Source organism: Papio anubis, chromosome 9 (assembly GCF_008728515.1).
Source record: "Papio anubis isolate 15944 chromosome 9, Panubis1.0, whole genome shotgun sequence".
NCBI lineage: Eukaryota > Metazoa > Chordata > Mammalia > Primates > Cercopithecidae > Papio > Papio anubis.
The window spans coordinates 71,343,094-71,365,421 of record NC_044984.1 but is presented as its reverse complement, the minus strand read 5'-3'; the positions used below and the strand labels follow the sequence as shown (position 1 = coordinate 71,365,421).

The 22,328-nt window shown below is 40.9% G+C and overlaps 1 protein-coding gene and 1 long non-coding RNA gene across 6 annotated transcripts in view; one reads left to right on the top strand and one right to left on the bottom strand.

The window, feature by feature from the left end:
• The window catches only part of E2F7 (E2F transcription factor 7), a 42,792-nt gene extending 33,699 nt beyond the window's left edge, over nucleotides 1–9,093 (top strand). For 3 of the 5 annotated variants that reach the window (XM_003906810.4, XM_009181245.4, XM_017946027.2), the window contains exons 10-13: nucleotides 2,616–3,117; nucleotides 4,820–5,075; nucleotides 6,960–7,381; nucleotides 8,717–9,093. In XM_003906810.4, coding sequence (XP_003906859.2) covers nucleotides 2,616–3,117; nucleotides 4,820–5,075; nucleotides 6,960–7,381; nucleotides 8,717–8,887 — 1,351 coding nt within the window. In that variant the 3' untranslated portion in view covers nucleotides 8,888–9,093. The remainder of the gene's footprint in view (nucleotides 1–2,615; nucleotides 3,118–4,819; nucleotides 5,076–6,959; nucleotides 7,382–8,716) is intronic. The other 2 variants (XM_009181247.3, XM_009181248.2) reach the window with 2 other exon arrangements.
• The window catches only part of LOC116268897, a 73,688-nt gene extending 51,672 nt beyond the window's left edge, over nucleotides 1–22,016 (bottom strand). The window contains exons 1-2 of the long non-coding RNA XR_004176130.1: nucleotides 21,480–22,016; nucleotides 17,048–17,161 (exon numbers count right to left, since the gene is read on the bottom strand). This is a non-coding gene — a long non-coding RNA (uncharacterized LOC116268897). The remainder of the gene's footprint in view (nucleotides 1–17,047; nucleotides 17,162–21,479) is intronic.
• Between the last annotated feature and the right edge of the window lie 312 nt (nucleotides 22,017–22,328).

The window sequence follows — 22,328 nt, the reverse complement described above, 5'->3', positions numbered from 1 at the left end:
CCTCATTTTACAGAGCGGAAACTGAAGTGCAAAAAGGTTATGTAACTTGCCCAAAGTAACACTGCTAATAGGTGACAAAGCTGGGATTCATATACCCAGGCTGTCTGACTTAAATTTGGGGCCCGATTTTGAAAGAAATCATGTATCACCAGAGAAAGCAGAAGAAACGCTAAACAGAGTAATTAGAAAAGTGTTTAATGACAGATATGGGAAGATGCAGATTACAAGGCAGGGCCAGGGAGTAGAAGACACCAAAGCCTGACTCGTTTTGCTGTCATGGTTTGTCCAAATAGAACAGGAAAAGGAAAAACCATTCAGCAAAAGAGGTTAGGTGTTGGAGGCAAGTAGATCAAGTTGGCAAAAAGTTGGCAAAAACTAGATCAAGTTTGAAAGCCAGAGAAGAGTTTGGATTCATCAGGGAAACCATAAAGAGCTACTATAGGTTCAATGATGAAGATCATCCTGGCTACTTTTCGCAGGTGGGATTAGGAGTGGAGAAAGGCAGGCCACAGAACAGAGCATTTGCAGTCGTTCTGGTCTGCTGTGGGGCAGAGCTGAGCTGTGCTCACCGGAGGTGGAAAGAAAGGGAAACCAGTGTGAGACAGTGAGTTGGCAAGGCTCGCTAAAGCAGACAGGCATTAGAAAGAAGGTCTGCATGTCAGGTGATGGTGATATCATTGGTGGAGATGGAGAAGTTGAAGGTGGATGGCTGGGTGGAGGGATGGTGGGTGATATACCCAGGGTGGGCATGTTCAGTTTCACAGAGCTGAGCAATACCCATTACTCAACCAGAGGCAGCTGATTGGAGAGATGATGCATCTCTGTGGCCCAGGGTGCTCCATTTTATTCTCAGCAGCACAGTGGGCAGTGAGATGATGGGCAAAACAGGTCTTCGTGATTCCATCAGAAAGACGGAAAGAAATCCTCGTCCTCTGTTTACTGTTTTTTTGTGTTGTTGTGGGTGTGTGTTTTTTTTTTTTCTTTTTTTTTCTTTTTTCCTACTTTTTGCATTTTCTTTTTGGAGACAGAGTCTCACTCTGTTGCCCAGGCTGAGGTACAGTGGCATGATCTCGACTCACTGCTCCGCCTCCTGGGTTCAAGTGATTCTTGTGCCTCAGCCTCCAGAGTAGCTGGGATTACAGGCATGCGCCACCACGCCCAGCTAATTTTTGTATTTTTAGTAGAGACAGGGTTTCGCCATGTTAGCCAGGCTGGTCTTGAACTCCTGACTTCAGGTTATCCACCTGCCTCAGCCTCCCAAAGTGATGGGATTACAGGCATGAGCCATTACGCCTGGCCCTCTGTTTACTATTTCTTAAAGGATCATTCTTCTCTATTCCTAAAAATAGTAAGAACATAAACATGGTTTTAAATATTTGGAAATTTTTCCAAACGAAAGGCCCCAACATTGTTTATATCTTATTTATTTCATTTTCTTATTTTAGAGACAGGGTCACCCAGGCTGGAATGCAGTGGCATGATCGTAGCTCACTGCAGCCTCAAACTCCTGGGCTCAAGCAATCCTCCTAGGCACCCCACAGGAGGCATGAGCCACTGTGGTGGCCTATAAACTTGTACATTTATGGGACTTAATTTTGACTGTGTGCTGCCTAAAATGTTGTTAACAACGCAGAGCAGAATGGGACAAGAATGGCAGAAAATAATAATTGAGAAGATAAGTTTGTTTCCTCACTGCCCACTTCATTTCTTTGATACTGGATTTGTGAAATGAGACAAATGAGATTAATCGTTTTTTAAATCAAAGTCCAGTCTCTGTTACTCTCCCAGCGTCTCTCACAGTCACTGAGAACATGGGTTTTGCCATCAAACGATGTGGGCATGGGCCCAGCTTCCCACTTCAGAACTGGCTCACCCAAGGCAGGGTGATCAACCGCTGCACTTCAGTCTTCCTCACTAGTAAACTGGGGGAAATGAGAGTAGCTTTTTTTTTTTTTTTTTTTTTGAGACGGAGTCTCGCTCTGTCGCCCAGGCTGGAGTGCAGTGGCGTGATCTCGGCTCACTGCAAGCTCCGCCTCCCAGGTTCACGCCATTCTCCTGCTCAGCCTCCCGAGTAGCTGGGACTACAGGCACCCATCACTGCACCCGGCTACTTTTTGTATTTTTATTAGAGACGGGGTTTCACCGTGGTCTCAATCTCCTGACCTCGTGATCCGTCCGCCTCTGCCTCCCAAAGTGCTGAGATTACAGGCGTGAGCCACCGCACCCAAAGAGTAGCTATTATTATAATAATTGCATAAAATTGTTATACTATTATGCTAATTATAATAGTATGTACATGCCTGGCAAGGGTGTAAGAGCTTGGTAATTGATAACGATCAGATGTGGAAGAGATGAAGGAGGAAGGAATGTTCACTCTCACCTGAGATTCCAATGGCTCTTCCCACATCGGCTCTCCCACCCCATCCTAACCATTTATCCAGGCCACACCTGGGTGTCTGCCTCTGGGATGAGCTAACACGTGCTCAGCGAGTGTGCTTTCATATCTGCCTGAGGAGTATTATCTCATTCCTGATTTGGCATGGCTCTGTTTGGGAAAGTAAAGGGTCAGGAGTTGATAGAATGTGCTAACTTCATTACGTTTCTTTTTATTACAGGGGAAAAGCCTTTGCCAGTAAGAGAGTGGTGCCTCCATCAAGCGGCTTGGACCCTGTTGCTCCTTTCCCTGTCCTCTCTGTTGACCCAGAATATTGTGTTAATCCTTTAGCCCACCCGGTATTTTCTGTTGCTCAGACGGACCTGCAGGCATTCTCTGTGCAGAACGGTCTGAATGGACAAGTGGACGTCTCACTTGCTTCTGCAGCCTCTGCTGTGGAGAGCCTGAAGCCGGCACTCCTTGCTGGCCAGCCTCTAGTGTACGTGCCCTCTGCCTCACTGTTCATGCTGTATGGAAGTCTGCAGGAGGGACCAGCGTCAGGGTCAGGGTCAGAGAGGGATGACAGAAACTCAGCAGCCCCAGCCACAGTAGAGCTGTCATCCGCACCCTCAGCTCAGAAGCGCCTCTGTGAGGAAAGGAAACCTCAGGAGGAGGATGAGCCAGCCACGAAAAGGCAAAGCAGGGAATATGAAGACGGCCCACTGTCGCTCGTCATGCCCAAGGTAAGGGAGTGCAGGTGGATGTGTCTGGTGACATCCTGTTAGCCCCGAGCTTCTTCCTAATGAAGATACACTGATATTAATAAGCGATGGAGTCTGGAATATGGGGCTATTTCATATCACCTGCGTAATTCATTAAGCACTGGAGTGGCTCTGCCAAAAATCTTGCCTTCAAATAGTGCGTAAGAAAGGTGATTTTTATAAAACTCACACTTTCTATAAAATGCTAAAAAGTATAAAGAAGAAAAGTTACCCAGAATCCCACCACATAGAGGCATCACTGTTAACATGTTTATATATTTCCTTCCAGCTTTTTACATCCTTTTTTTAAAACAAATTAGGATCACTGAACTAAACATCTAATCTAGGATGCAGCTGAGTTCCAGAGGGAGGAATGTGGGTGCTGTCTGGCTATCAGATCTTATGCTTGGTCAGTTCTCTTCACTGCTCAGTGATCCTGTTTCCCTAACTTCAAAATGAAAAGAACAAAAATATGAGCTGTCCACATCTCCTGCTTAGTAGCCATTCAGAGGTTAATGAGATATGACCAGTAAAACTCTCAGAAAGCAGGAGCACTGTCATTACAGTGGTTTGCAGTGGGTAGGCTGGGCACACTTCCTGGAAATCATTACACTAATTAAGAACCTTTCTCTATTTTTTTCTCTTGCCAGAATGAATCTTTCTCATTTTGTAGATAGCCTGGGGTTGCAGATCAGAAGTGAAAGACTGGCATATGTCTTAGGTAACCAAGACATCTTGGGCCAGCCCACAGTTCTTATGAGACACCAAAAGACTAGTATCAACACCCTTTATGTGTGTTACTAGCTCAGAAATATATCTCACAGTCTAACCACCATGGCCAGTTTTCCATTGCTAAAATCTCTATCATTTCTCTACTTTGAGAATACTATCAATGCACATGACATGACATGACGTTTTCAGATGATTCCTACAAATACAATGGAAACCGCTGACATACACAAATCAGCGTAGCACGCAGCTGTATGCTACCTTTATGTGTTAGCAATATTAAGAGAGCTGTTATTAAGATTTACTAATCCCAGCCAGGCGTGGTGGCTCATGCCTGTAATCCCAACACTTTGAGAGGCCGAGGCGGGTGGATCACGAGGTCAGGAGATCAAGACCATCCTGGCTAACACAGTGAAACCCTGTCTCTACTAAAAATACAAAAAAAAAAAAAAAATTAGCCGAGCGTGGTGGCGGGTGCCTGTGATCCCAGCTACTCGGGAGGTTGAGACAGGAGAATGGCGTGAACCCGGGAGGTGGAGCTTGCAGTGAGCCGAGATGGCACCTCTGCACTCCAGCCTGGGTGACAGAGTGAGACTCCGTCTCAAAAAAAAAAAAAAAGATTTACTAATCCTAGTACTTTGGGAGGCTGAGGCGGGTGGATCACCTGAGGTCAGGAGTTCGAGACTAGCCTAGCCAACATGGTGAAACCCCATCTCTACTAAAAATACAAAAAATAGCCAGGCATAGGGGACACCCCTGTAATCCTAGCTACTTGGGAGGCTGAGGCAGGAGAATCACTTGAACCCGGGAGGCAGAGGTTGCAGTGAGCTGGGATCGTGCCACTGTACTCCAGCTTGGGCAGCAGAGTGAGACTCCGTCTCAAAAAAAAAAAAAAGAGAGATTTACTACTGGAATTTTGACTTATTTTCCTGCTTCCTGGTTTGGTTGTGTTTAGAAACCCTCAGATTCCACAGACCTTGCCTCTCCCAAGACTATGGGTAACAGGGCATCTATACCCCTCAAAGACATTCATGTGAATGGCCATCTCCCTGCTGCAGAAGAGATTTCAGGAAAGGCAACAGCAAATTGTTCTGTTTCTTCTGAGTGGGGAAATCCTTCAAGAAATACAGATGCTGAAAAGCCTTCAAAAGAAAATGAAAGCACCAAAGAGCCTTCTTTGCTACAGTATCTTTGTGTGCAGTCTCCCACAGGTAAGGGATATCATCATGTCTTAGAGTCCCTTGTGGCAGTCAGATCATGAATTGGATTTTTAAATTTTTGTCTGTGTCACCTGACCAAAGTGGCTTATTGATGTGCCTGAGTCATTTTACTCTTAGCCCCTTTGTTTTCTCCATCTACAAATGGAGAAGCTGATTCTACTTTCACCAACCTCAGGAGTAATGGGAAAATAATTGAGGCAGATGATTAAAAAAAAATACATTAAACATTATTTGGTGGAAAAGCACGGTAATTCAGCTGAATCTAGCACTGGTTTAGTATAACAGTATGAACCTGTTGGCCATTGTGTGCAGCTAGTGTTTTGACGTCTTGCACATCTAGAGGTACTGAGTATATAGCATCATGACCAGGTGCCAGGTCTGGAGTAAGAGGGCTTGACATTTAAAACCACTTATTATTGCGTGAACTTAAGTATTCTTCATCCTCATTGGTTAAACAGCAGTAATAATGGCACCTGCTTCATATAGATGCTGTGAAAATTGAGTTAAATTTAATAAGTTAATACATCTAAAGCACTTAGAATAATAGTACCTGGCACTTAGTAAGACTCAATAAATGCTGTTACTATTTTGAATTAAAGCCGAAATACAGTAGACACCAGATTTTAAAAATATGTACTTTGTACATAAAGCTACTCTTGATGCAAAGATACCTAAATTGATTTTCCTCAATTCCTTGTTGGCTTAAGCCTAACCTGCTAGAACAGGTTAGGTTAGTATTTATGATTATTCACTTATCTAGAAAAAAATTCTTTATTCCTTTAGTAAGTATCTTTTAGTGCTTTCTCTAAGCACTGAATATTGGGGATACACGGGTGAACAAAAATAGATTCAGCCCCTGCTGAATGAAAATTACAGCCCAGCACAGGGATTTTTAACTTTTTCTGTGCCATGGATCTTTTGGCACTCTAGTGAAGGCCATGGATTCCTCCTCAGAATGTTTATGGATACATAGAATTAAATACATGGGATTACAAAGGAAGCCAATTATATTGAATGCAACTAGAAAAACCATTTTTAAAATTACTGAGTAATAAAAAGATCTGGCAGCAAGCCCAATACTGTCAAAATTTCCAAGTTGTGATGAGCTTGACAGTATATTAAGAAATCTGTAATAGCTTTAATGTAATTTTCACATGTCTGTACTATTTCCTAGTGACAAAGTCAAGGTACTGTTAAAATTGTTGATTTGTTGCCTGTGATAATTGAGGGAAATAAAAATTTTCAATTAGGAACTTATGGAGATATTTTGGCCAGGCACAGTGACTCATGCCTGTAATCTCAGCACTTTGGGAGGCTGAGGTGGGAAGATCACTGGAGCCCAGGAGTTTTAGACCAGCCAGGCAACATAGGAAGACCCTGTCTCTACAAAAAATAAAAAAAAAATTAGCGGGTGTGGTGGTGTGCTTGTGGTCCCAGCTACTCTGCAGGCTGAAATGGGACAACTGCTTGAGCCCAGGAGGTTGAGGCTGTAGTAAGCCATGATTACACCACTGCACTCCAGCCTGAGTAACAGAGCAAAACTGTGTCTCAAAACAAAACAAAAAATAATAATAAGTAAATAAATAAAAATAAAGATGTAATCTTTCCCATCCAAGCTTTTTGCCTTCTCAGTTTGGGTTCAGTGGAACTCACGTTAAAAATTTCACAGGCATCAGATAAATGTGGGATTACAATCCTGGCCACAGCTGTGAAGAAGCAGGGTGTGGGCTGTTTGGCCTGGTCAGCTGGGGGAAGGCCTCATCATTCTTTGATTTATTGTGGACTCCCGTTTGAAAGGGCCATGACAAATGTGAGCTTGAATGGTATCCTCATGATGACATATATTGATTTTCACCTGTTCTGCTTTTCTTTCAGGATTAAATGGTTTCAATGTACTTTTATCTGGCAGTCACACCCCCCCTACTGTGGGCCCGTCCTCAGGTCAGCTGCCGTCTTTCAGTGTCCCTTGCATGGTCTTACCATCTCCATCTCTGGGCCCTTTTCCTGTTCTCTATTCTCCTGCAATGCCGGGCCCAGTTTCTTCTACTCTTGGTGCTCTCCCAAACACAGGACCTGTGAATTTCAGCCTGCCTGGCCTTGGATCAATAGCCCAGCTTCTCGTCGGCCCAACAGCTGTGGTTAATTCAAAGTCGTCCACACTCCCTTCTGCAGACCCTCAGCTTCAGGGTCAGCCCTCACTAAACCTGAGTCCAGTGATGTCAAGGTCACACAGTGTCGTCCAACCTGAGTCCCCCGTTTACATGGGACATCCAGTCTCAGTAGTAAAATTACATCAGGTGAGGCCTGAAGTTTCCTGAAGACACTGTCATTCTGGGAAGGGGTATGTCTGTGTTTAACTAGCTTTCATTTTAGCCACATGACTGCCGGACAGAGGCACTAGGTCAGGCTCCACCTGGTTTCCATTGTAGACCTAGAGTTATCTGCTCCTTTTATAAAGCACTGAGACATGAGGTGAGAAATCCTGTGCTTTAAAGACAAAAATGTATGTTTTTAGGTGTCATTCTGTTTCTTTTAATTAGAGGGACCTGTTTTAGGCATAGTTTGGGGGGATTTTTGAGGAATGCTAAATAGTTTCATTATTTTGATGATCTTCAAGCTTTTATTTCACTAGGTCAATAAAAGAAGCCACCCTAAATTTTAATTATACAGCTATAAAAACAATCAAAAGAAACAGAAGTCTTGATAGTAACTCAGAGATGCTTAGCCTGTCAGTCATTTCTTAAGATGTGATGTTTAGAGACTGTGTGTGTGTATAATGTCTGTATGTATATACATCTATACATACTCAGAAAACATAAAAATATACATAAAGATATATTATCAATATAAGTCAGTGAGTCTATATTTGTCCCCCAACCTCCATTTGTGGTTCAGTCAAATATTTGTTGAATTCCTATTATACATTAGGTTGTTCACAGTGATTACTCTCCCAAAGAATTATGTTTAGCCAAAAAATATTTTAAACAAGTTATTCAGAGCCTCAAAAGTTTGCAAGACATTGAAATGAACATGTTAGGTTTAAAACAAGATGATTATAGCATAACATAGAATTTTCTATCACCATGTGCCAGGCACCGATCTAGGCAATGAAGACAGAGCCGTGAACAGGGTAATGGTCCCTGCCATTTTAGGGCACATTAAGGGAATAAATATTTAACATTTAACATTAGGGGATAAATATTAGCAAGTAAAGAGAAAGAGCCAATACACAAACCATGTTGGCCTCACATGCTCTAAAGTGCTTTACAATTATTATCTTATTTAATTCCTACAACCTTGTGAAGTCAGTACTTTTACCATCCCCGCTGGATGGAGGAAGAAACTGAGGGACAGATTGCCTTGTCAACGGTCGTAGAGCCCAGCCCCCGGCTCTAGATGCCACACTTGTAACCTCTTTGGTAGGCTGCCTTTCTGCACCCAGAACAACAAATGTGAATTTAATTTTCAGTTGTGGTAAGCAGGGGAGACAAACGGCATGAGTATGATAGCAAAGCAAAGGAGGAACGCCTGCCTTGGGATCCTAACGCACAGGTCAAGAAAGGGCTGCCTTTCTACTCAGGGATCAGAAACAATGTGACTTCACTTCTGCTTTTACTTTTTTCTTTTTTCAGTCACCAGTTCCAGTGACCCCCAAGAGCATCGAACGCACACATCGTGAGACATTTTTCAAGACACCCGGCAGCCTTGGAGACCCTGTCCTGAAGAGAAGAGAAAGGAACCAGTCACGAAACACCAGCTCGGCCCAGAGGAGACTGGAAATCCCCAGCGGCGGGGCTGACTGACCTGCTGCTTTGCCAGGTCGGGGAGGGATCAAACGCCCTGAGAGTCCCGGATGTCCGAGACGGAACGCAAACCGTCCCGGCCTGAGCATGGGTCCCTCCTCTCTCTTGCATTCACACTTCTGTTAACTTCCCACCATCATCAATCATCTGATTTCCTGAAAGTAATTAATTGTGCATTTAATACCAGTTAGAGTTCCGACTCTCTGCATGGTGTCACAGTGAAAGCGCCGACTGACTTGAATGGTTTTGATTCAAGAATCGTCTTATTGCTGGAAGTAGATCTGAATAGGCTACCGGAGCCTTGTGGTTTTTCTAAAGAGGGGCGCTGTCTAGCACTTAACTAGGGTAAGCATTCTTAACATGTATTTCCACTTACCCTGAGTAAATCTGTGGTGAGAGAAGCTTCCTTTCTGCAGTTTAAAAAAGCTACTGCTTCCTTAGGCTTTATCAGGAAGCCACCTTCAGTTGTGAATCCTATGGTATTATTTATTTTGTTCCTGAAATGGGATTTAGTGCAAAAAGTTTACAACTACAGTCTTTAACACATTTTTTTTCAGGGTATGACGACTTGAATGTTTGTACTTTTATTCTATAATTTGCCCTGCACTTATTCTACAACTTAGTAATAATGTGGATAAATGTATCTACATGACACATGTCAAGACCAAAATAACTGTGAATGACACACCTTGCTGTAAATGAACTGTGCTAACCCTGACTGTGGGCATGAGAACAAAGATGAACTCTAGAACTCTAGCAGCCTAACTGCTGCTTCTCAAATAACTGTGTGAACAGTGAGATATTACTGTTTGTTTCTAAAAATCCTACTGTGCCCAGTTTCCTTCACTACATGCCCTGCGTTTTTTATTTAAATGTTTAGCTGTAGAGCTATCAGATATGGATGTCTTCTAACAATTGCTGTTTGTAAAAATCAGGATGGTAGAAAGTGATTACATGGGAAATTGGAACCTGGATGAGACCTTTTCGTTGAATTCTGAAGAGTAATTATGTGAAAATTGATATAGGGCAAGAGATGATTCTTTTGTTTTTCTTCTACTTCATGTGCGGAAGAGTAAGAGGGAAAATGGACATATGTTTCATAACCAAGGGTATTCAAACCATAGTTAGATGGTAACTCTGAAAAATAAGTATGGTGAGCACAGGGGTTGGTTGTTCTAGCATGAATACAATTTTGGAAACTGTTATGCAATTGCCCTTTTTTAACCCACATTACTTTAGAGGTGCATTAAGTAGCCAAACTATACTAGTTCTTTGTATTCCTAGACTTGCTGATATTTACCTCTCTCTTGTCTCTTCAGAGAACAAGGGAGCCATTCTTTCCCTCCTACTTTCCTTCATTCCCTCTTCCTTCCCTCCTTCCTACTTCTTTTCTTCCTTCCTTCTTCCTCTCTTAAAACTTCTATCTTAGATGTAGAATCCTGGTGTAGGGTTTTATTTTATTTTTATTTTTTGACCCAATAAAATGTTATATGAAAGAATAAAAATATTAATTTAAGAGACTCTGGGAGTCTGAATAAAGTAGCTTTATATTAACTACAGGATAATATTAGCCTTATTACCCCCACAAGATTTTTTTAAACTTGAGGTAGGTAGCTACATTAAATAAATTTGCTACTTATATAAAAATTTTTATCAACACTAAACTTTTAAAGTTTACAAGATTTTTTTTTCCCTTTTTTACAGTCTTCTATAGAGTTAGGTTAAAAATGTGGTTTTTAACCACATCAACAATTGCATGGTACTGATGATCCTGAACTAAAACTGATGGGTTCTCTATCAATCAAAACAAATAAAAATATACCTTTTTCAGGTTTCAATCTGTGCAGGGTGTATGCATTTTAACTCTCCCATGCTTAAGAACTTCCACAAAATAATTCATGGAGAGGTCTGCATTTAGATGGAAACACAAATTACTTTTCCCCTCACTGTTCCTGAATGCTGTATACTTGTTTTAACATTTTTGCTATTTTTTTTTATTCTGATCATGATATAACCATCTTAACCTCAGAATTCATATTTCTTGAGGGGTGTTAAGAAGCAGTCCCATTGGTGAGGATATTATGACTTGGTCACCATACTTAGGAATAGAAAACCAAGCACAATTGCTTCTGTATTCAGTATCCACTTAATGTGGCTTTATATGTAAAAATAATAATGCAGTGGTTGTCAGGAAAATGAATCTTACAGAACAACTGGTGGAATTGAAGCTGCTGTGCTAGAGTTGGATATTTTGGGTAGTGAAGAAGCAATGGCAATCTTGAGTCTATTATTGTATAACTTAGTAAAAGGAAAAAATAATTGGTGGTGGTCCTACTAAGAGAATGCAGCTTTTTTGAGTTGTCACAGAGGCTGTGTGTGCCCTACACTGACCAGGGTTTGTAAAACCCTTTCATTCTGGTACAAGAGTCGGGGGTATAACTTTTATACTTGAATCTACCTACCAAGTTTACATTTCTCAATTCCTTTTTGTAAGGTGCTATTTCTGTATTTAAATAACTTTCTTTTAACGTAAAGCTGCTTTCTGCTTATCTTATTGCACTGCTAGTTGTATGTAGGTATTAATTTTATTGCTGCTTACTGCTTTTGTTTTCTTATTATTTAGCTCTGCTCTTTTTCCTAATGGCTATATTATGTATAGCTATTTACTTGTAACTGTACTACATGTAAACTGATTTTTTTGTTCTGATTCTTTTCTAATATTTTTAGGAAAATATTAAGCTTTATAAAATAGCAATAAAAAATAATTCATTTAAGAAGAGATGGTGGTTGTATTTTTGATAGGCTTTTTTTGCATACTGTTTTGAGTAAAACCATTAACAGCTACAACATAGCCAACCAGGCCCTCATAAATGTAAGTCAGATCTTTTTGCTGACACCACCCCGTGGTTACTAAATGCTGAAATTTACTGCATCAGAATTTCATGGGAACTTGCAGGGGTTGAGGTACTGTGTAATTGAGCTTCTGATTTCTACTAAGTCCCAATCTCTGTAGGTTTGGAGCTTCCAGATGATTCTGATGTTTATCCAATCTAGGAATCACTGGTAAATGCAGACCACCCCTCAACTTCTTGTGGCATCCATTAAGTCAAATGCTTCTCAGTGTAGCTAATGCCCACCTTTCACTGAAAGCCAATTTCTATTGTTAGCCCTCACTTTTAAATTGACCTGCAAGCAGACTTAATCTGATGTCCCCTAGCTCTTTATGTCCCCGGAGTGATCTATGTTGCACTGTTGTCGGACTCCCCTGCTAAATTCTGAGGTGACACTTGGAGATGTTTGAGCTGATTCACATGGAGAATTCTTCAAAGGCCTCATCTTGGGAGCATTTGCCTGAACTGTGATGCAAGCAATACATATTCTTCCAGCTGCAGCTCTCCCTCTGCTGCTGGTTCTCCTGCCGTCCATTCCACACAGACCCTTGGGCAGGATTTTGAATGGTCCTAGTCTGGCCCCGATGGGGTTAAGTGAATCATGGCAGTGGTTTCCCCCATACTGTACTCATGGTAGAGAATAAGTTTCATGAAATCTGATGGTCTTTTAAGAGGAAACCCCTTTCACTTGGCTCTCATCGCCTTTGGCTGCTGCCGTGTAAGGCGTGCCTTTCACCTTCTGCCATGATTGTGAGGCCTCCCCAGACACATGGAACTGTGAGTCCATTCAACCTCTTTTTCCTTTGTAAATTATCCAGTCTCAGGTTCATCTTTATCAGCAGCATGAGAATGGACTAATACAGGCCCTATCTCTTATCAGCCACATCCAGTGATCTTTACCTTGATTCTAGGAGAGAAAAGCCAGCCAAACACACAGGCTTCTCCCTCCCTCCACTGCCAAAGCTGCTGGCCCACTCCCTTAGGTCCCCTAGGTGAGTCAGACACCAGAGCATACCTCTCACTGCAGGAAAGAGCTGAGAGAGAAGCATCACCCTGAACACCTCCCCTTATTGGCTCGTAAGTGGCAGAAACGAAGAATTACAGCATAACTTCAAAGAGATCCTCACTATATCCATTTCTTTTTCCATCCCTTCAACCCTTTCACAGACTTGTAGGTGAACGCATTCAATACTTGGTTCACTAGTTTTGTAAAACTTCCTCCATCAATCCTGCAGAGTCCAACACCTTTGGAATGCAGCATTTCCTGTGACTAGGTGCTGTAGCCAAGCTTCCCATTCAATCGCCTGTTACAATAGTTACAAGCTGCCATTGTCCAGGATTTGCAGTTACGGCACTCCATATTTCACACTTATCAGAGTAACTTTTGACAGCTATCGATTTGTTTTTAGTGTGAAAATCAGTTTGATTAATTCGATGTCCTTTTCTACCCGAAAATGCTTCTGAAATTAATAAATCATACCCAAAGCTAAAATTATTTTCAGATTTTCATTCTCTTACATCAAAATCCTCTTTTTGTAACTAACCCACTGGTAGTCTTCAATTTGACTGTCTCTTCTATTAATGTAGAAACGTCCAGTCTTGCCCCCACTGTGCTCTGAAGAACTCAATATTCTTAATATTAAGATATTAACTCAATATTCTTCATAGTAAGAATCAAATAAGTGGATAATACTGGTAAAACAGTTTTTTTTTTTACTGTAAGATTAGAGACATAAACTTGTAAGAGGAAATATACATTCAAGTTTTTTAACTGGTTTGATTATGAGACCATTTTTTCTTAGACTATCTTACAAGCAGCAGAAGATACTCCAAGAAGCAAAGAATCCCGTAAGCAACCCCTAAAATTTACTTACTCTTCACTGAAAAGAAAAACAATATTAGCTTCGTAAGGGCAGAGCCCCTAGGTGACTTATATCCATATTCACCATACCCACCACAAAATGTGTACCCAATACAAAGTTGGGGGGAAGAATACGGGATGGATGAGTTAGCACAAACATTGTTTTTTAAAAACCTTAGAGGGCTCCTTCATTGCACAGTTCCGCGTACATAGCTTGTTTGTTTTGTTTGTTTTTGTTGATTTGTTTTAGTTTAGAATGGCCTCCACAGCATCACCAATGTTCATAAAACAAAATTAATCATGATAATTGTGCATTTAAACTTTTTTTTTTGAGATGGAGTCTCACTTTATTGCCCAGGCAGGAGCGCAATGGCACGATCTCGGCTCACTGCAGCCTCCACCTCCCGGGTTCCAGCAATTCTCTTGCCTCAGCCTCCTGAGTAGTTGGGACTACAGGCGCGCACCACCACGTCCGGCTAATTTTTGTATTTTTAGTAGAGACGGGGTTTCACCACGTTGGTCAGGCTGGTCTCGAACTCCTGACCTCGTGATCTGACTACCTCGGGCTCCCAAAGTGCTAGGATTACAGGCATGAGCCACCGCGCCTGGCCTCTGCATTTAAACTTTAGCGGCATGACATGCAGCGTTTTCCTCTTAGGCATGCCTTTCCGGTTCCTACAGAGTCTACCCTGGCTCTCAACTTGCCTGCCAGCTGTGCAAGATATTGCCTATTGACCCTCAGCATTGATTTTCACTCCTTTTCTAAGTTTTTTTAATCACAGGGGCAACAAGGCAGGCAACTACAGTTCCCACATTCCCTTGCTACAGATGATTTTGTTAGTAAAATAGACTCATGCAAGATTTGGTAGATAGAAAGGAAGCTGAGGCTGTTCTCCCTCTTACAGTAGAAGCAATTCATGCACAAATTGCAGCAGGCTCAGTTTTTGCAGCAGCCATGCTTTATTCTACTGTCTAGTCCAGGACTGTGTATCAGTTGTGACACTGGCAGTGGTTTTACACTGTTCCCAGCCATCGTGCAGCAGCAGCATTCGCCCCATCCTCTGAGCAGCAGCCATGGCGGGCCAAAAACACTTCACAACAGCCCCTTAATTTCCACTTTCCCTTCCCTCTTACAATTGTGTAAGCACCTAATTCCCTGTATTAGAACCTTCCTGTTAGAAATACCTAGAGTGTTTTCTAATTTCTACACAGAACCCCGCAGTGCTATCTCCCACCTCTACTCCCTTCTTCTCCCCACTCCTCTGCCCATCCTGTCACTCTACTCTTGGTGATCACATTCTTCATCTTATTTTATTCATCCATGCCTTAGTGCCAGCCATTCTCTTTTTCTAACATGCCCTGCCACCCCCATTTCTCTTCTTCTGTCAGGCTACCTCATATGCATCTTCCCAAACCCATTTCAAATGCCCATCCTTCAGAAAGAAGTTGTTTTCCTCACCCCATTGTGAGATCCTTCAAGGCAGGAATTCACTTTTTCTCATGTAGGGCCCACATTGGGCTTAGTATATGAACAAATAGTCAACCATGCTGAAAAGGATACATAATAGTGCACCCTGACTTATTAGAGTAGCTGTGGTTTAATATGCAATGGCAACATGAAAATAGTGAGTACAATAAACAGAAGCTTCTCACCAAAATCAAACATTTTATGCATAGCCCTACTGCACCATAGTCATGCTAATTATTTATTTACTCAATAAACATTCATGGTTCCTATGCAAACAGAAGCAGCCTCGGTGGGAGGGCATTCTACCCTCTTTTTTTCTCTTTAATAATGGTAGAGAACTCTAGAAACTGAATGCCCAATGGAACTTTAAACATTGTCTTATTTGTGCACCTATTTTACAGGGAGGAAATAGAAACAAGGAAATTAAGTAACTTGTCCTGCATTATACAGTAATTTAACCACAAAGCTGAGACCGGAGCACAAAACTCCAAATATCCCAGTCCTGCACACTCACCCCTATGCTATGCCACTTACCAAACTAAGACAAATTGTTTTAACAAAATGTGGTAGGTGTAGTCCATACAAACCCATCCATACAATTCTCAGATTGTATGAACTTTATAGACGACACATTTGTATGTGCAGGAAGTTGTAATTTTATTATGCAGACAGCCATCTCTTTACACAATACTGCAAGACCATAAAAACAATCATGCAAACTGAAAGTGTGCAAAGCAATCTTCACATATGAACTGGTCTTGAAAGATGCTTATTAGATTGCTAGGTGGGAGGCATTTTAAGCCAAGTGACTACTGCAAAAGCATGCATGCATAATTGCAAGTGTTCTGTGACCTCTTAAATTTTTATCAAGATATTAAAAATTCTCTTACTGTTGGCTATAGAGAAATGAAAAGATATTAAAACTAATATTTATTTAGCATATAATTTTTAATATTAGAGAGATTGAAAATTAAAGTGTTTTATTTCTTTGTAAAAACTTATCAAGAGCAGCTTGAAGAGCACTTACCTTCTCATCAGCATATAACTTATGATAAGTACTGAACATCTTTTCTATGCCTTGGGGAATTGTCATGTTCCTTTCTAAGTTTGGATCAGCTTCCAACGTTTTATCTTTTGCACTTTTGATTGCAGAAATATCTCCAAGAGTTCATTTAATGGATAGTTTTTGCAGACATCTCTTTCTCTGGGACACCTTCATTGTTTTCATCACAGCCATTTGCCTCACAGGTTGATACATTCACCCTCATTAAGTTTCCGTAACTGCATATCTACAGTTTCTCATATAGTGCTTCACTTTCATCTTTACTGGCCAACTCTGTCTTCTGATTATTCATTTTATTAAATGTCATGTGTCTATCACCAGGAAACAAACAGGCAACATTACCCCAGCTTTGCTGTCTACATGAAGAGAGACTTTGTGCATCAACAACAGTCTTTGAAATAAATGACATGATTGCTTGTTGGTCATGATGGGCATCTGTTATTTATGTAGAGAGGGTATCATAGTAACTAAAATCTGAACCATGTTGTTAGAAGACTGATATTATTTAACCCATGACAACTGACATACATGCATATTAGAACCAGGCAAAGAAAGGGCCGCATATATATATATACACACACACACACACACACACACACACACACATATGTGTGTATACATATATGTATATGTGTGTATATATACATATATGTATATGTGTGTGTGTGTATATATATATATTTCTGGCATTGAAATTAATTTCTATTTTAAGCCCTCATTCTATCTTCTGGCAGAAATTATTCTCAGTCAATTCAGCCCCTACTCTACACACAACTCCCTGAAACTCTCTAGAGGCACTCTAGAAGTACTTTCAGTGGCAAGTATTTGAAAACATAATTCAAACAGGCTTAAACAATAAGGGGCACTGTTGGCTTACCTCACTAAAAGCACAGAGGTAGGGCAAGGACTCCAGCTCATTTCAGCTCCAGTTCATTTGGTTCTGCTTTGCTCCATATGTCAGTTTAATCCACAGGCTGCAGCCATGATGGTTCTACACAAGCCAAGTTCAAAGGAAGAGAAGAAAACAACTTATGAAAGTTCTTCCAGAGGATTAAGAACTTTTTCAGAGTTCCCCAGTAAGTCTCTCCTCAATTCTTAATGGTCCAAACTGGGTTCCATACCCGTTGTCTACATCAGTTAGGTCCAGATGGGATTATCTTTATTCCATTTAGACCTACCCTGGAACTGAAGCACATGCGCTCCTGGGACCTGGGGAGGAGGGTTAACACCTGACCAAAACTCAGGTTCTGTTAGAATGGAAAAGGCATAAAACAGATGCAACAGCAATTTCACTACAGCCCTGAACCCGCTTCCTACAGTCACACATCAAGCCATGAGCAAGGGCAGACTAGTTCTCAGTCCTTACCTCTTCAAATTGTCATCAGCTGAGATGTACATTTTCCCTTCTGCTCTTTGGCCCCAGTTATCCCTTTGGCTCTTTGGCCCCAGTTATCCCTTTGGCTCTTTGGCCCCAGTTATCCCTTTCGTTCTTTGGCCCCAGTTATTCCTTTTGTTCTTTGGCCCCAGTTATCCCTTTTGATGTCACGGCAACTTCCTTGGGCGCCAATTCACTCCCTGGAATACCCGGCTGGGCCTTGCCCGGCCCTCCTCATTGGAAGGCAAGGCCACTCTAGGTCGGCTGGTTCTCAGTTCAATGTCACCACGGCACTCACAGCCTCTACGAAAGCTTTCTACTGCCTTACTCACCACCCAGGGGCCCAGGAGAGGCTTATGAGGCTGTCTCGGCTTCCTTCTGCCAAGAAAAGCCACAGTTTTATTTCCTGTGAAGTCTGGCCCCTTGGAGCCACCATTTCTAAAGCTGCAACTTGAAAAGCAATTGGCTTTTTAAACCCTATAAGGCCACTCTCTGAAGCCTTTCAATTATGTCGTGGGCATAAATCTCAGAGAAACTCTCGTACACAGAGAGACAGGTATAACGGTGTTCACTGTGCCATTGTTCGCAGCAATCAAAAGATATAAACAAATTGAAGTTCCAACAACATGGATAAATAAAATTGAGATCTATTTCCATAATGTACTACTACTAAATAGTTTAACTGAAATAACTAGATCTATATGTAACAACATGGATATGTCTAAAATATATGCTGCTGACTGGAAAAAGCCATACATATAGCAAATGTTAACAGGTGGTAATTTGGGGATATAAATTCTCATGTCTTTTTTGTATTGATCTCTGTACTTTTCTGTATGATGGAATAAATGAATACAGTGGACCCTTAAACAATGAAGGGGTTGGGGCTGTGACCTGCATGTAGTTGAAAATCTAAATGTAACTTTTGACTTCCCCAAAACTTAACTACTAATAGTCTACTGTTGACCAGAGGCCTCACCAATAACATAAACAGTTGATTAGCACATATTCTGCATGTTGTACGCATTACATACTGTATTCCTATAATAAAGTAGGCTAGAGAAAAGAAAATGTCATTAAGAAAACTATAAGGAAGAAAAAATGTATTTACTATTCATTAAATGAAAGTGGATTATCATAAAGATCTTCCTCCTCATCATCTTCACATTGAGTAGGCTGAAGAAGAGGAAGGAGAGGGGTTGGTCTTGCTGTCTCAGGGGTGGCAAAGGCAGAAGAAGTGGAGAAGGTGGAAGCAGAGGCAGGAGAAGCAGGCTTGCTGGGTGTAACTGTTGTTGAAAAACATTCCCGTATAAGTGGACCCACACAGTTCAAACCCGTGTTGTTCTAGGGTCAACTGTATTTTTAACCATTTTAGAAAATGATAACCATCTGTTTACTGTGGTTACCAACAGTTCCTAGATTTTGGATTTTTGTGATAAGTTATTACATTGGCTTGAAGACCTGTGATCCCTTCCCGGAGGAAGCTTGTACATCCTTACCATGTTGAACTCAAGAGAGGCCATGAACTTACTTTTTCTAAAGAAACTAGACGGAAATGATGTGTCTTCCCTTGGAACAGAAGTTTTGAAAGACTGCTCATGGTTTACAAGATCTTGTTTCTCTGCCAAGAAACAAGATGCTCTAAATGGACTGCTGCTCTGTTACTGTCTTGGGCAAGAAGCAGAGCTGTAGCCAAATTGTAATGAACAAGGACTTGTCTTCAAGTTGTTGAATTTTGGGATTGTTTGCTCTCTCGACCTAATTTAGGCTATCCTGACTGGCACAATTTAATAATAATAAGTGAGGGGACCAACACAGCATGGCCAACATGGGATTTTAGAAAATCAGAGCTTTCAAAATCATTGCTAACATTTTCCAATACCATCTTTTGTTGTTGGTTTGGTTTTTTGGGGTTTTCTTAGGCAGAAGTTATTATAGCAAAATAATAGTTACTTAAACTCAGTGAATCCAACACTGAAACCTTAACTATGCCCCCTCGACCCCTACCATGGCAGCTCATTTGGCATCAGCCTTATAAAAAGCTTCCTTATAGACAAGCTTTTAGGATAAACCAGTGATTTCAGCATTGGTGTGGAAAGACTTTTCAAAGGATAGATCTATACAGATAATTTTAGCGGGATTAATTTATTTATATCTTCAAATTCCATCTGTATGCATCTCTAAAATGTATTTGCCTAGGTGATCTCTGGTCAACTGTTAAGCTAGTTCTCTGTTCCCATCACCCCTTTCTCTAAATATTCCCTCTCATTGCAAAAGAAGAGCTTACCCCTCCCATGCAACTGAAGGTTACAAAGGTTCCCTGTCTGGGGTATAGAAACCTCTAGAACATCCATCACAGGGATGATTTGAAATATTAGTGTCTGTGCTGAAGGAGTAAATGATTCTGATGACTGGGCACCAAATCCTGCTGCAGGTCCTGTGGTTTCTGATTCTTTGGCTGTCAACAACCTTGAAGCAAAACCTAATCAGTTGTCCACTGGTCATTAAAAAAAGAAAATTGTTTAAAGTGTAAGTCGGCTGGGCGCAGTGGTTCATTCTTACAATCCCAGCACTTTGGGAGGCCAAGTCGGGCGGATCACCTGAGGTCAGGAGTTCGAGACCAGCCTGGCCAAAATGGCAAAATCTCGTCTCTACTAAAAATAAAAAAATTAGTCGGGCTTGGTGGTGGGCGCCTGTGATCCCAGATATTCAGGAGGCTGAGGCAGGAGAATCTCTTGAACCCAGGAGGTGGAGGTTGCAGTGAGCCAGGATCACACCACTGCACTCCAGCCTGGGCGATGGAGCGAGACTCTGTCTCAAAAATAAAATAAATTTTTAAAAAAAGTATACATCATTTGGGGCAAATAACTTGGAAATTGTTCTAAAAATTTAGTTAATGCTACCTAATAAAATTTCTTCCATTCTTAATTCTGTGAGTGAAGTTTCTTGAGGCTTACAACTAGAGAAAAATGATAAATATGAACAGTATCAATGCTAACCCTTGTCTCATTCTAGCAATAATGAATATTCATCATGGATATATAAACTAATTTTTTAAAGCCTCATATATCTAAAGTATTACTTTTTAATATTTAATAATTATTGATAAGTATTTTAACATATTTGTGTTTCAATCAATTGTATACTTAAAAATGTAGATAACTAAAGCCTTGTGGTCAACAGAAAAAATCATACTTTAAATTTTAACTTATATATTTATTTAGTTACAGAGAAACATATATAGTGTTTTATATATAATATTAAATATAGCATTATATATTAAAACATAAATGTGTGTAAAACAGAATTTAAGTCTGTTGGGGAAATGGAATTCAAATATAAGTCCAAGGAGGAAAAGGAATTATGTGAAAATTACCCATTTAAAAAAGCTTTTTTGTGTAATTTAAAAATAGCTGCTGGTGAATATCAAATCCCTCTGGTATTTAAATTCCCTTCTATACATTTAAAGGAGAAATAGAGCAATTTTATTTTGAAATGTCAATATTCATAAACCATAGGAGATTATATTCTTTACAACCATTTAAACTTATAATTAAAATGTTTACATATCAACTTAAAAGTTTTCAAAATTATTTTCAGGGGCACATGAGCAAAACCATCGGAAGGCCTCAGAGATGGAGCTTCTCATACCCATCCCTCAGCTCCCGCTAGGCTCCCCGCATTGTCCACACGGTGGCAGTAGTGTCTGTGCAGCCTGACGGATTTCCAAAGCTAGATGACTTCTAAACCATTTCCGTATTTCATTTGCAATCAACGTGTTAAACAAACAGTTTACATTTCCCCTGCATTAGAGCAATAAATGTCCACTGTGACTTACCACTGCTGAATTTCAAAATATTTCATTAAAATTTCTAGTCATGTAACAAATAAATAGCTATAAATACCAGAGCTATATAAATCACTTTTCACCCACCTGGGAATGAGCCGGACATTAAATTCATTTTTACACTCCTCCCTGCTTCTCTCTTCCCCACTGTTCACACAGTGTCTGCCCACCCCTTAGCTTCAGTTGCTAAGCAACTGAAAGAGCTTTGCTGTTCTTGAACACTAACCATTAACTGCCCTCATTTTCTCTAATGAGAACATGCCTGCAGCCCAAATTACCTTCTTTTCCTGAAAAACAGACCAAGATGCTTATAACATATGCTAATCATAAGGCAAATCCCATCCCAGTAGATAAATGCAAGAAAAGGAAATCCAGAATGCTTGAGCAACTCTGAACATAGTACACAAACACTGTATTCATAAGGGCCAATTTTGCCTTATTTAAAAGATTATGATTTTATTGAGCACCTATTATATGCTAGGCACTATGTGAGTGCTTAACATGCTTTATTTTAATACTCAATCCCACTTTTTGAAGGTTTTTATGCCTCAGAATGGGACAACTTTTTAAGACCGAATTGGACAAAAGGTAAATTGTTTTAAGGAAAGGGAAATGGGAATGGAAACTGGCTTACCAGTCAGTCTTAGGAAACTCTGGTTTTCTATCTTTTTTTTTTTTTTTTTTTTTTTTTTTTGAGACGGAGTCGCCCTCTGTTGCCCAGGCTGGAGTGCAGTGGTGCGATCTCAGCTCACTGCAAGCTCCGCCCCACCGGGTTCACGCCATTCTCCCGCCTCAGTCTCCCGAATAGCTGGGACTATAGGCGCCGGCCACCTCGCCCGGCTAATTTTTTGTATTTTTAGTAGAGACAGGGTTTCACCGTGTTAGCCAGGATGGTCTCGATCTCCTGACCTCGTAATACGCCTGCGTCAACCTCCC